Source organism: Lipotes vexillifer, unplaced genomic scaffold, assembly GCF_000442215.2.
Source record: "Lipotes vexillifer unplaced genomic scaffold, Lipotes_vexillifer_v1.1 scaffold61, whole genome shotgun sequence".
NCBI classification, from domain to species: Eukaryota; Metazoa; Chordata; class Mammalia; order Artiodactyla; family Lipotidae; genus Lipotes; species Lipotes vexillifer.
Genome location: NW_006787051.1, coordinates 1,307,683 through 1,321,895, shown reverse-complemented (window position 1 = coordinate 1,321,895; position 14,213 = coordinate 1,307,683). Strand labels below are relative to the sequence as shown.

Genomic DNA, 14,213 nt, shown 5'->3' with positions numbered 1-14,213 from the left:
CGAGCCACCAGCTGCTTGCCCACATCCACTGCGGGCTCTTCAGCAGCCCCTATTTCTGTGTGCTACAGCTGCCAGTATCTGTGACTGAATATCCCAGTTACAGTTACTGTTGAACAGTAACAGGAGACCACGATTCCTACCCTCTCACCCCAGCTAATTATTGGCCCTTGGGTGGAGACCTGACCCAAGGGCAGCTAATCCAGTGCAACAACCTTTAGAAAAATGTCTCCAAGGCAAGCATTCCCCCAACCATTGTAAACAGACCCCGAAACAGATCTGCAAATCTAAATGCAAGCTGTTTTCTGCAATGCATCTTGCAAAACCAACCACAGCTGAGCATAAATGAAAATCTTGAATTTCTATTTCTTTGGCAATTAACATTTCTTCATAGACCTGGAGGGCTTGGCTCAAAAATTATAAGTCAGTGAGATTCTTTCCTTCAGGGGTTAACCCACACACACACACACACACACACACACACACACAGAAAATAAGAACTTGTCAGTCAACCAGAATAAAATCACACCTAAAGGACATGTGACAGTCGCCCTGAGCGGTCTTCCTAAGGGACATTTATTTCCCCCCCTCCATCATGGTTCCTTCCCGACAGACGCCCCCCCCTTCCACTATGATCAGTGAAAGCACCAACACGGGTTCCCCAGCCTCCCTGGCAGCTAGGGTGTGCACATGCGAACAAACCCTGACCACTGGGACCATATGAGAAGCTGGGGGGTTTCAGAGAAATCTTGCCCAGTTTTATAAAAAGAGGACATATTCTACCTCTGGACACAGCTGTGTGTGTGTGAGGACAGGCTACCCGGAGCTGCAGTAGCCTTCTTGCAACTGTTAGGGGACACACCTGAGGAAGAACCAACACCCTGAGGATGGTGGGGAGAAAGATAAGCTGGAGCCTTGAGGTCATCCCAGAGTCACTGATTTAACCCTGGGACTGCCCATCCTCTGGACATCTCGTTAGTGACATTTAAAACTCCTTACTGTTTATGCTACTTTCTGAGAAAGAATCCCAACTGACAGGTGTCATAAGGCAGGGTTGGATCACGCCAGGCCAGCATATGACAAAGCAGTAACTGAGGTTTACGACGAAAGAGAACAGCACAAACACCCAAGGGACGTACAGATACCATGAATTAGAAACGAGAAGGCACAGGACTGCCTGCCTGAGCCCTCGAGCTACCTTGTTAGCTCCAAGTTTAAGTCACCTGGGATTTTTTTTTTTTGGTAATAATTCAAGCGAGTCTCTGGTTTTAAAGCAGTGCTTCAAACTTTAATGTGAATACGAATCACCTGGAAATGGTTCAGTGGATGGGGCAAATTCTAACTTTTTTCTTGAAGGCAAGCTATCAAGTGATGCCAAAACTGCTGGTCCACAGACCACAATTTGTACAGCAACATCTCCTAACTAAAAGTACCAACCTAAGGCAATCTAAAACCAATCTAAAGAGAAGCAGTGGGTTTCTTCACCGCCTTGGATTCTATCTCCACACAGATAAGACCAGCTATGGAATGTGTGTGCCTTGTAAAATGACTTTAGGTCGCTGAGACCTAAAATACACACAGGTGGTCTCTGTCTAGAATCAAAACCTTAAACATCCAGCCCTGGTATCTTGGAATGTTTATATGAACTTCTGACCTCCCTAAAAGTACACCATTCATAGGTTGCTGATGGCCATAACTACTCCAAAAGTTTTATGAATGCAACAACTTTTAGAAAAATCTCTCCAAGGCAAGCATTCCCGCAACCACTGTAAATAGCCCCCAAAACAGATCTGCAAATCTGAATGCAAGCTGTTTTCTGCAAGGCATCTTGCAAAAACCAACCACCACATCGACTACTTTGGAATCAAAAATATTTTTTAAGAATCTCTTTTTGTAAATTATAGAAGTTAGATCCATACTTCATACCACACACTAAAAAGATTGAAGATGAATTCAAGTAAACCATGAGATACAAATCAAACTATAAACCAACTGGAGAGGGAATACAGGTGAATATTATTTGATCAGAGGTCAGGCAGGGCCCTTCTAGAAAGAAAAGAAGAAATTCTAACAGGAAAGACTGATAAAATTAGTTACAATCCTTTTAAAGTCTTTGCCTCAAAAAACCACCATAAATAAACAACGTTTTAAAACAAAGTGAGGAAAAGAAATGCCACAAAGCAAAGGGCGAGTAAAAAGTCATTTTAACATAAGAAAAACACTAAAATCCTAATAGGGGTGGGGGTGAGAGAACACGAGATATTAACAGACCAGACTAGGGCAGGCACACCCAAGGGACTCAAGGTGATCTCTGGGGGTGGGGGGAGGAGGTGTGTGAAGAAAATATTCGAGCTATTTTCTTTTTTAATGTTTTTTTTTTGATGTGGACCATTTTTAAAGTCTTCATTGAATTCATTACAATATTGCTTCTGTTTTTATGTTTTGTTTTTTGGCTACCAGGCATGTGGGATCTTAGCTTCCAGACCAGGGATCGAACCCGCACCCCACGCACTGGAAGGTGAAGTCTTAACCACTGGACTGCCAGGGAAGTCTCTAGGAGCTATTTCCTTAACCTGTCCTTTAAAAAGGATTTTCTATCTGGGACTATGTTTTATAATTTACATATATTAGGACAATTCTCCATATATGAATATGTATATTTGGAGAAGGATTTTTTTTCATATTGGGGTAAAAGATCAAAAGTTTGGAGACAGTACAGAATATTAATAAGCTAATAAAAAAAATTTAGCCTTCCTACTAAACAAAGAAATGCAAAGATAAAATGAAGCCATTTTTCCTATGAAATTAGTAAAGCTATTTTTTCAATCTTAGTGCTTGTTGATCAGGATATACCTCAAACCCTGCCAATGAAAATATAAATGAGTAAAATCTTTCTGAAAAGTGGTTTGGAAAAATGTGTCACAAGGCTTAAAGATTAATATCTTTGATCAGAGTTGCCAGACTTAGCAAACTGTATGAAACATACTTAATAAAAATTCATTGTTTATCTAAAATTCCAACTTAACTGAGCATTCTGTATTTTGTCTGTTAACCCTACTTTAACTCTATTATTCTACTTTCACGATTCTATCGGAAAATATTTCGATATAACGACAAATACTTCTAGACAGTCTGTGCAGCGGTGCCATATCATTAGTGAAAGATTAAAAATAATTTCAATTCAACATTAGAGAAATGGTTCCATAAATTCAGGCACATCTATACAAGGTAAAAATAGTCACTGTAAATTATGTATTTGTAGTCTTTCTTTATCCCACTTCATGCAGATGTTCACAAGTTTTGCTGAAGAAATGTTCACGTTTCCTGCCCTGTATCTGCTAGAGATGGTACATACTGTACAGTACACATGCACTGTCTCACCTTTCTAAAGTTTAATAAGCTCTGAGTTCTAAAATGCATGGGGACCCAAGGGTTTCAGACTGAGGAATTATGGACCTATCATTTTCTTGTTGAAGCTTCATAAAATTTTCTGTAAACACTACAGCCTGAGTCAGTAGTACTTAGCAGGACTGCAGGGAGGGATGGGCGCCCGTACCAGGTGTAAAGTGAGCTGGAAAGCCGCAGCTGCAAAGAGAGGTGGGCAGAAGATGGTGAGACATGACAGGGGAGAAGTCAGGATCAACATCATAAAGCTGCAAGTACGGGAACAGCCAGAGAGTTCCTCTCTAGCGAAGGAAAGGGGGACCCTTCTGCTGTGGGAAAGAGAACTAAACTACCGAAGCCATCCCCCAGCCACTCCCAATCTGGTTAAAAGAGTGAGCGGAGAAGCAGGTGGGGACTTCTGTCCCATTATCGGCACAAGTCTGAGAGGACCACCAAGAACCGCCTTCATGTGGGGGAGGAATGAGGAGCCAGCTTGCGAACCTGACCTGTATCAGGCCTACCCGAGACCCATCCAGCAACCTTCACCTTCCTCTCTGGGCATTATCGGTTGCTACTGTAACGAATTACCACAAGCTTAGTGACTTGCAAAAACACAAAGTCATTACCTTATAGATCTGGAGGTCAGAAGTCTGAAATGAATCTCACTGGGCTAAAATCAAGCTGTTGGCAGGGCTGCTCTCCCTTCTGGAGGCTCCAGGGGAGAGCCCAGTTTTCCAGCTCCCGGCAGCTGCCTGCATTCTTCGGTTCTTGGCCCTCCCGCCTTCAAAGCCAGCAGCAGTGACGGGCGACTCCTTCCCCCACCACATCCATCAGACACTGACTCTTCTGCCGCCCCTTCCACTTATAAGGACGCCAGTGATTACACTGGGCTCACCTGGATAATCCAGGCTGCTCTCCCTATTTTAAACTCAACTGATTAGCAACCTTAATTCCACCTGCTTCCTTCCCCTTTGCCACATATAGTAACTTATTCACAGGTTCTGGCCATTAGGATGTAGACATCTTTGGAAGGCCGTTATTCCCCCTACCTATGGGTATGCTACAGAACTCCAGGCAGACAACCTATGTAATGAAAATGTTGAACAACACATAAAATGAGTATAATAAAGAATTCTTCGGTGTTCAGAGGAAGGCATGGGGATAAGACTGTATTGACAGACTCCTGAACAGGAGTAGCTAGGACATCTGGGATATAACCTGTCTAATCACAAATGACTTGGCCTCCAGAAAAGAGGATCTCAACCTCCTTCGTCTGTGGTTTTCAACATCAACCTGCCCCTCCCAATTTAGTGGTCCTGTTCCTGTCATCCTATCTCTGTGCATACTTTCCAATTTTGAATCAGATCCACAGGACTCTAGCTTTAGAAGACTGCATCCCAGCTTTCATCCTCAGGCTCAGCTTAGGTAATAATCACATGCTCCCTCTGGCTGCCCAGCCCTGGACTGGATGCAAATCCAGATCATTTCCAGCATGGACTAGTTCCTTGCCTTACCCGTTCCCAGATATTACTCGTCCTTTTTTTTTTTTTTTTTTTTTTTTTTTTCGGTGCGCGGGCCTCTCACTGTTGTGGCCTCTCCCGTTGCGGAGCATGGGCTCCGGACGCGCAGGCTCAGCGGCCATGGCTCACGGACCCAGCCGCTCCGCGGCATGTGGGATCTTCCCGGACCGGGGCACGACCCCGCGTCCCCTGCATCGGCAGGCGGACTCTCAACCACTGCGCCACCAGGGAAGCCCTCAGATATTACTCGTCTTTTAAAGCTGACTGGCTGCTCTCCACAGGGAAGGAGATGGGTAACAAAAGCCAAAAATTTACAGCTTTGGTTACTCATCTGCTTCCTTAGAGACCAGCAGGTGTGCAGGATTGATCTAGAGAGGGCAGAAGGAGAGTCAGAAAACCTGCATTCCACTCTAGGGGCAGGGAGGACTTCTAGGGCAAGGTGGCCTGAAGAGTAGGGGCAGCAATAAAGGGATGGATGAGGCAACAAGGTTCTAGTTTGTTGTAAGAAACGAGGGGCATGGTGGGTTCAGCTGAAAATAGAGACCCCAGCTAGGGATTATAACACAGCAAATAGTGCATGTACTATCTGGGGGGAAACACCTTCCATGTTCGCTCTTCTCTGGCCCTGGATTTCCCCTTCTCAGGAGAACAACGGGAGGGCCCAGGCAGGCTCACTGTGGAGCTTAAGCTGCTTGACCAGGCCCTACCCTTCTGCTGGGAAGGACCACCACCCACTGGGGGTTGGCCAAATCTGGACAGGAAGCAAGAGAAGACTGGACAGTGCACAGATGAAGTAACAGCCCCAGTTGGTGGTGGCATGCCAGGGGCTCCGTAACCATGTTCCCCACCCAGGCCACGGGCCTACTCACCAAGCTCTCCTCGAACCACTCCTTTATGTAGGCAGCTGTGGGACCTGGGATCTGGCTCAGGAGGGCTGCTCTCTCCTGAGAATGCTCCAGCATCTCCAGGGCCAGCCTCAAGTCCTCGATGAGATGGAGCAACGGGATGGGGTTCATGTAGGAAGCCGCGGAGGCCAGTCCAGGCTCACAGGTACCATCGCTAATATCTACCTCCATGTTAGTGCCTGGAACAAGAGAGAGGCGGGAACCTTGGTGAGAAGGGTGGACGCCAAGGGCTGATAAACAGCAAAGTTAGTGAAAGGGGAGAGGAAAGGGATGGATAAGAAGCCTAGAGGAACCACTTCTGCCTCAGCAGAATCACTCACAAAGTGAACTCTGCAGAAATCACCTTTCATCCTGGCTTGGGCATGAGAGAGGCACATGACTGTGCCCATTGGGACTGGCTTAGGGAAGCTCACACCTTCAGACAACTGGGAAAGCACAGCTAGACCTCACCCGTGACCAAGGACATGTGCGCTAAAATGGTGAGATGCCAGTCTTCAGCTCTGATATTAATAAATGTGTCCTCTTTTACGTTAATGTGGTAGACTGCACAGATGGCCACCAAAAATCCATCTCATCCTGGTGTGGGCATTCTACTCCCCTCATCCTGAGGTGGATGCTGACTCTGGGCTGGTCTAGTGACTCGCTCTGATCAACAGGATGCAGAGGAAGGGATGCTGTGTGGGGTCTGGTGAGGTTGAGTGAATCGAAATCTTTCTAGATCTTCCCAGTTGGGAGATTCTATACCCTCTGACATACTCTCACTTTTGACTTGTGTTTATTACTGTGTGTATCCATATCTCATCTCCCTTTATGGGCTGTGAAGTCTCTGAGGGCAGAGCCCCTGTCATAGTTAGCTAACATAGTTATCATGCCCCCTGACCAGTAGATGGTGAGGGGGAACTGGACTGAATGTCTGTACATATGCTTGGATGAATAGCTAAGAGGAAGAATACCTGGATTTCCCCAGAGATATGGGATACTGGGTCTTTTTCTAAATTGGTATGTCCCAAATAGGACTGTTTTTGCCTTTCTAAACCCCACCATTAAAAAAACAAAACAAAAGTCTTCTTTGCATAATATGTACAGTGATATATTTTTCAAACCAAAACTGGGGCAACAGAGTCTAACAAAGGATTCCTGTGCTTCTTTCATCAGTAAGAAACACTTTAGAAAATATGGTTCATAGTGGAATTTCTAGGGCATTTAGATTGTTTATAAAACCAACAGAATAAAATATTTGAAGTCAGGACTCTTGCTGGAAAATGTGGGCTGTAGGGCTACCACATCCACGGTTACACTGCAGGCCTGACGTCGTCTAATTCCAGGTTCCTCTACTCTTTTAAAAGCCAACTTCCTACTTGCCATGGCAGTCTTTGGAATGAGAAATCCACACAGAAGGAAACAATTACTATTTGATTGCCGGTTTGCTTTCTGAAAGGGCAGGATAGAGGGAATCGCGGATCACAATCCACAAACAAGTCCAGGGGCTCTGGGGAACTAGGAAACGGCCCTATTACCCACACTCTGATGTGTGCTCAGCACTTTCTGGCTCCTGCAAATACAATTTGGAGTTGACTAGGAGAGGCCACAGCCAACAACTTCAGGAAAGAAAATGAACAGAAGCAGGGCAATGCCCCCCAATCTCCAAACAAATGCTAAGTAATCCCTCTGCATCCTGGACACACTTCAACACACACACACACACACACACACACACACACACACACACACACACAGATAAATGGAGGATAAGTCAGGCCCGGAGTAGGTGGGAAGACTGAGATTTTCATTCACTTTAAACACTCTGTGGCCTTGGACAAGTTCCTTCCATTCTGTGGGCCCCCTCCCTGCCCTAAATCCTTGGGATTCTTCTTTACTATTCAAGTATTACGTATGTGTGTAAATGTGTATAAGTACATGTGTATCTGTGTCTATTTTTCCATATGTATACACACGTAAAAGGCTTTAATTTCTATTTCTTTGCAGTTTCATCAACACACAGGCTCAGAAAATGGTCCAGAATGGTGAAACTCCTAAGGGCCAGCATTAGCAAAGGCAACAATCACCCAGGGAATTCCCTGGTGGTCCAGTGGTTAGGACTCAGAGCTTTCACTGTGGTGACCTGGGTTCGATTCCAGGTCGGGGAACTAAGATCCCACAAACCTCGTGGTGCGACCGAAATAACAACAACAAAAAACCAATCACCCAGAAGACTCAGTTCCATACTCCACACACATTCCCTAGAGATTATCAGTTCCTATGGAAAAACTACAATCACAGAGGAAAACACATCAAAATAGGACTATCAGATGCAACAAATAAGAAAATGCATGCCTTCATACCTGGGTTTAACAAAACAATACAAAAGAGACGATAACATAAGGCAAGGTGTTGACCCCTAAATTACATCTCAGAAAACAGCAGCTCATCTCACGTTCAAGCCCGAATAAAGTTTCTCTTTGGGGGCAATCTCTCAATTACTTTATCTTGAACCACAAAGCACTCTTTAGGGAAGATAGATTAACACAAGGGACTTCAACTTTACATACAGACTGAAATCACTTGGGGAGTTTTACAAACTACAGATGCCAGGGTCCCAACCTCCAGAGGTTCTAATTTGATTGGTCTGAGGCTGACCTGGAATAACAAAAAGCTCCTCAGGTGATTCCAATGTGCAGCCTAAGTGGGAATCATTGACTAGCAAATCAACGTTGATCAATATCAAATTTTGATGTTTAGAAAGGACAACCTGAGAATCTTTATTTTAAGCACCCAAAACCAAAATTTAATACAGATTCAGTAATTGTGAGGGGAAGGTAAGACAACATAAAATGCAAATACAAGATTTCACTGAAAGCCTTTTAATGATCGCTTTCAAAAGCAACTAAGTATGTGTGTAGTAGTAATCAGGGTTATTCAGAAAGGTTTTGGTTCTCCTGCACTTAAGCTCATAGTAGGATAACACTTCTGCCCCTTGAAGTTACTCACGGCCACATGACTTCCTCTGGGCAATAAACATGAAAAGTGATATGTGTCACTTCTGGGAGAAAGTCTTTAGGAACCAGAGCACAATTCCTCCTATCTCTTTCACTTGCTCTGGTCTCTGGCAACGGTGGGGACTGAATCAGCCCGTGTTCCAAAGGGAAGATGATGTGGACCAGAGCTCTAAGTAGACCCGGGGGGAACCTGTATGAGCTGTTTCAAGCTGCTGACATTTTGGGACTGTTTGTTACTGCAGCATAACTTAGCCTGTCTTCACTTACACAAAGTATATATGTTGAACAATTTAGAAATATATACATATACGATAAACTTCTAAAAAATGATCTTTTACTGCACGGACCACTCCACCTGCCACAAGCCACAGCAAGGGTAACAGGGAACCAGCATCCTCAGTGCTCTGAGCCCAATGTGCAGTCTGGTCCCACGAGGGGGTCTGAGCCGGAGAAGGGACCCCCCCCCCCACCTCTCAGCCACATTCACTCACTGTTTAGCCCCAAACACAGATCTCTGGGGGGGGCAGGATGAGAAACGCTGACATGCTGCCCTCCCGGGAAGGTAGCCCAGCAGCTGGATGCCAGGAGCGGGGGTCCCTGTGTGTGTGGCTCCCCCAGCCTGGGGTGGGCTTCTGCCCTGCTGAGCCGGAGCGGGGAGAGAGGGCACACACCTTGGTTCAAAGACCACAGACGCTCATAGTTCTTACCAAGTTCTGGTAGATTCTATGGAATAAATGTTTCTTCAATGAAATGGCTCAGGATCATTTCCAGAGAAAGGCTGTTTGCATTTTTTTTAAAACCTTATTTTCTCCGGTTTCACTTTTGCGTGGATCTGTAGAGTTCCCTTGGCTGTCATGCTGAGAGCAGGATGTCCCTGTCGCTTTATTATGCAATGAAACTTGAATTAAGATTATCACAAGCCCCCCAAGGGCTAATAAACACTTAATGAAACACGGCGTAAAAAGAAACGTCCCTCCCGAGGGGCCGCGCTTGCTTCTCCACTGCCCACTGTGGGCCTTTCCCGTCTTCCTTGGCAAGTAGAACAGGAGTTTAGTACCTTGCCCTGCACATCCAAACTGTAATAAATTTGTTACTGTCTACCTCTAATCTACACTCGTTTGTATTACTCAAGGTCACAGAGACTTTCTCCCATGCTTTATTCTAAATGCTTTGTAGCTTCATATTTTGCATTTTGATTTACGATTGATCCAGAGTTGATTTTGTACAAAGTATGAGGATTAGGTCAAGGTTCTTTTTTTCTTTTTTCTTTTTTTTTTTAACTATGGCTATTCAATTGTTCCAACACCATCTGTTGAAAAAGAAATAAAGTATTTTATTTGTGGATGTTAAAAAATAAAGATCCTGGGGCTTCCCTGGTGGCGCAGTGCTTGAGAGTCCGCCTGCCGATGCAGGAGACGCGGGTTCGTGCCCCGTTTCGGGAGGATCCCACATGCCGCGGAGCGGCTGGGCCCGTGAGCCATGGCCGCTGAGCCTGCGCGTCCGGAGCCTGTGCTCCGCAAATGGGAGAGGCCACAACAGTGAGAGGCCCGCATAACGCAAGAAAAAATAAATAAATAAAAAATAAAGATCCTTTATCATGCAGATGGGGGGGTCTCTGGCATAAGATGAAATATCTATTGAGAGCATCATATGTGAATTTTTAAAGTGCTGTATTTACGACAACTGAAAAGCGAAGATGATGGGCCTGAAAATGGGGGTCCCGAACCCCCAGGCCGCAGACCAGTACTGGTCCGTGGCCTGTTAGGAACCGGGCTGCACAGCAGGGGGTGAGCGGCGGGTGAGCGAGCGAAACTTCATCTGCCGCTCCCCACCGCTCCCCATCGCTCGCATTACCGCCTGAACCAACACCTCCCCCCCACCCCTCCTCACTGCCGCCATCCACGGAAAAATTGTCTTCCACGGAACCGGTCCCTGCTGCCAAAAAGGCTGGGGACCGCTGCTCTAAAACTCTGTACATCAAAAGTGCTGTGCATGTCAGCTGCACTAGCATTACCTGGGAGCTTGGTGGAAATGCAGACTCTCGGACCCCATCTCTACATTTTATCAACATCCCCACATGCTCTTCAACTGTTCTGGGATGCTAAAGTTATTCAACAAGCAGCTCTCATAATGATAAACACAGTATGTTGGAGAAAAATGTAAAACGCTTGAATAAAATTATTATTAAAAATGTGCCAGTGGGCTTCCCTGGTGGCGCAGTGCTTGGGAGTCCGCCTGCCGATGCAGGGGACGCGGGTTCGTGCCCCGTTTCGGGAGGATCCCGCATGCCGCGGAGCGGCTGGGCCCGTGAGCCATGGCCGCTGGGCCTGCGCGTCCGGAGCCTGTGCTCCGCAACGGGGGAGGCCACAGCAGTGAGAGGCCCGCATAACGCAAGAAAAAAAAAAAAAAAATGTGCCAGTGAGAGAAGAAATCCATAATTATTTTACATCATGCTTATAAATATACAAGTAACTTAATCAATAAATTAATATTATGAGTACTTGTCTATTTGGGAATCCATTTGGACATATATGATATATTTTACATAGTAATCTCTCATGATCTTTTGTATTTCTGCAGTGTCAGTTGTTACTTCTTTTTCATTTCTAAGTCTATTCATTTGAGTCTCCCTGTTTTTCGTGATGTCTGGCTAATGATTTTTCAATTTTGTTTGTCTTCTCAAAGAACCATCTTTTAGTTTTATTGATCTTTGCCATCGTTTCCTTCATTTCTTTTTCATCTATTTCTGATCTGATCTTTATGATTTCTTTCTTTCTGCTAACTTTGTGGGTTTTTTGTTCTTCTTTCTCTAATTGCTTTAGGTGTAAAGTCAGGTTGTTTATTTGAGATGTTTCTTCTTTCTTTCTTTCTTTTTTTTTTTCCCCGTATGTGGGCCTCTCACTGCTGTGGCCTCTCCCGTTGCGGAGCACAGGCTCCGGACACACAGGCTCAGCGGCCATGGCTCACGGGCCCAGCTGCTCCACGTCATGTGGGATCTTCCCGGACCGGGGAACGAACCCATGTCCCCTGCATCGGCAGGCGGACTCTCAACCACTGCGCCACCAGGGAAGCCCGAGAAATAGAAACTTTAATGAAAGAATAAGAAGGAGCGAGAAAAGAACAGGACAATTTGAAAAAGAACCACTTGGAAACCAAAACGAAGAATGCAATTATTCAAGTGAGAAATTAAGTGCACAGGTTAAATAACAGATAAGAAAATTACTGGAATGGAAAGTGGAAGGAAGTATATAGAGTGAAGCAGAAGCAACGAAGAGAAAATGGCTATGGATTTGTCACAAACAAAATCTTGAGTCTTCTCAGTTTAAAAGACACACACTGAGTCCCAAAAACTATACATCAAAACAAAACCATCCTAGAAACGACGCAGTGAAACTGAAGAACACCAAGGATAGAGGAAATTTAAAAGCAACCAGAGATAAAAGACAGTCAACAGACTTCTCATCAGCAAAGTCCCGATGACCACAAAATAATACCTACAGGTAGCTACCAACCTGTAACCTGTACAAGACAAACTACCACTCAAGATTAAGACTAAAATAAGGTCATTTTCCACATAATGACTCGTGCAATTTATTACTGGCAGGCTATTCCTGAAGGGATTTTAAAGGATCTACTTCATGAGGCACGAAAAACTGCACCAACCAAAAAGGAGTGGGATGGGCTTCCCTGGTGGCACAGTGGTTGAGAGTCCGCCTGCCGACGCAGGGGACGCGGGTTCGTGCCCCGGTCCAGGAGGATCCCGCATGCCGCAGAGCGGCTGGGCCCATGGGCCACGGCCGCTGAGACTGTGCGTCCGGGGCCTGTGCTCCGCGGCGGGGGCAGGGGGGCTGTGTACCACAAAAAAAAAAAAAGGAGCGGGATGAAAAACACATATGGGGGGGCGGGGGGAGCACCCAAGAATGGTTGCAGCCAGGGTCTGTTTCCCAGGGTCAGCTGCAGCCACCTGCTGCCTCTCTGCAAGACTCTTCCAAAACCAACAGAAGAAAGGCCATGTGAGAACACAGTGAGAAGAAGATAGCCCACAAGCTGGGAAGAGAGGTCGCACCAGAAATCAACCCTGTTGGCACCTTGATCTCAGACTTTCTGGCCTCCAGGACTATTTTCTATTTCTTCTTGAAGCTCTTCAGGGGTACACAGTATGACACAATGCATGAGACAAGAATATTTATAGCAAGTTGTTACCCAGGCAGAGCCTTTGAATCCCAGAGGAACTGCAGCTTCACCCTCAAGACACAGATCTGCAGCCTCCTGGGCACCACCAGACACCTCCACTGAAGACCCAGAATGGAGACCATTGGACCATATGTCCTGTACATTCTCTAACAACTACTTAGACCTAAGGTCTTTGTTTCAACACCTTCCTTTGAGAGCTAAGACTAGTTTATATAATATGGGATGATGAAAGAACTTAGATTTTGAGATCTGATGGATCTTGTATTTTTTCCTAATTATGCTTTCTAGTTAAGCTCTCTATGCTTCAATTTCCTGTCTGTAAAAAGGGGGTGGCGGGGCTTCCCTGGTGGTGCAGTGGTTAAGAATCCGCCTGCCAGTGCAGGGGACACGGGTTCAATCCCTGGTCCAGGAAGATCCCACATGCCGCGGAGCAGCTAAGCACGTGCACCATAACTTGTGCTCTAGAGCCCGCAAGCCACAACTATTGAAGCCCGCACGCCTAGAGCCTGTGCTCCGCAACAAGAGAAGCCACTGCAATGAGAAGCCCTAAGCCCGTGCACCACAGTGAAGAGTGCTGGCCACAACTAGAGAAAGCTGGCATGCAGCATCAAAGACCCAATGCAGGCAAAAATAAACGAACAAACAAATAAATAAATAAATTTATTTTTTTAAAAAAGGGGGGGTGCAATACTGTTCATCTTTCACAAGTTTCACAAGGATTAGGTAAAATAATGCATTATGATATGTCGTAAAAATAAATGTTCAGTGAATAATAAATAAATAGCACAATATTTGGGGGTCTATAAATCAAGATGATACCAGAACACAAAACTAAAATAATGTGGAAGATGGGGCAGTGATGGGAATTAAAGCATTCTAAGAGTCAGGTATTACTGAAGAGGAAGACAGAATTATTCTATAAAGATACTTATCTTTAGCCTTTGTGTTAAGGATGCATGTTAAAAACGTGAGCATTTTTTTGAGCATTTTGAGCATTAAAAAAATGCAAGGATGAGCATTAAAAATGTAGAAATAGGGCTTCCCTGGTGGGGCAGTGGTTGACAGTCCGCCTGCCGATGCAGGGTACACGGGCTCGTGCCCCGGTCTGGAAAGGTCCCACAGGCCGCAGAGCGGCTGGGCCCGTGAGCCATGGCCACTGAGCCTGCGCGTCCGGAGCCTGTGCTCCGCAACGCGAGAGGCCACAACAGTGAGAGGCC

At 45.6% G+C, this 14,213-nt stretch overlaps 1 protein-coding gene across 1 annotated transcript in view; it reads right to left on the bottom strand.

Annotated features, from left to right (window-relative positions):
- The window catches only part of PPFIBP2 (PPFIB scaffold protein 2), a 113,690-nt gene that overhangs the window by 87,588 nt on the left and 11,889 nt on the right, over positions 1–14,213 (bottom strand). The window contains exon 2 of the mRNA XM_007459834.1: positions 5,771–5,985. Coding sequence (XP_007459896.1) covers positions 5,771–5,985 — 215 coding nt within the window. The remainder of the gene's footprint in view (positions 1–5,770; positions 5,986–14,213) is intronic.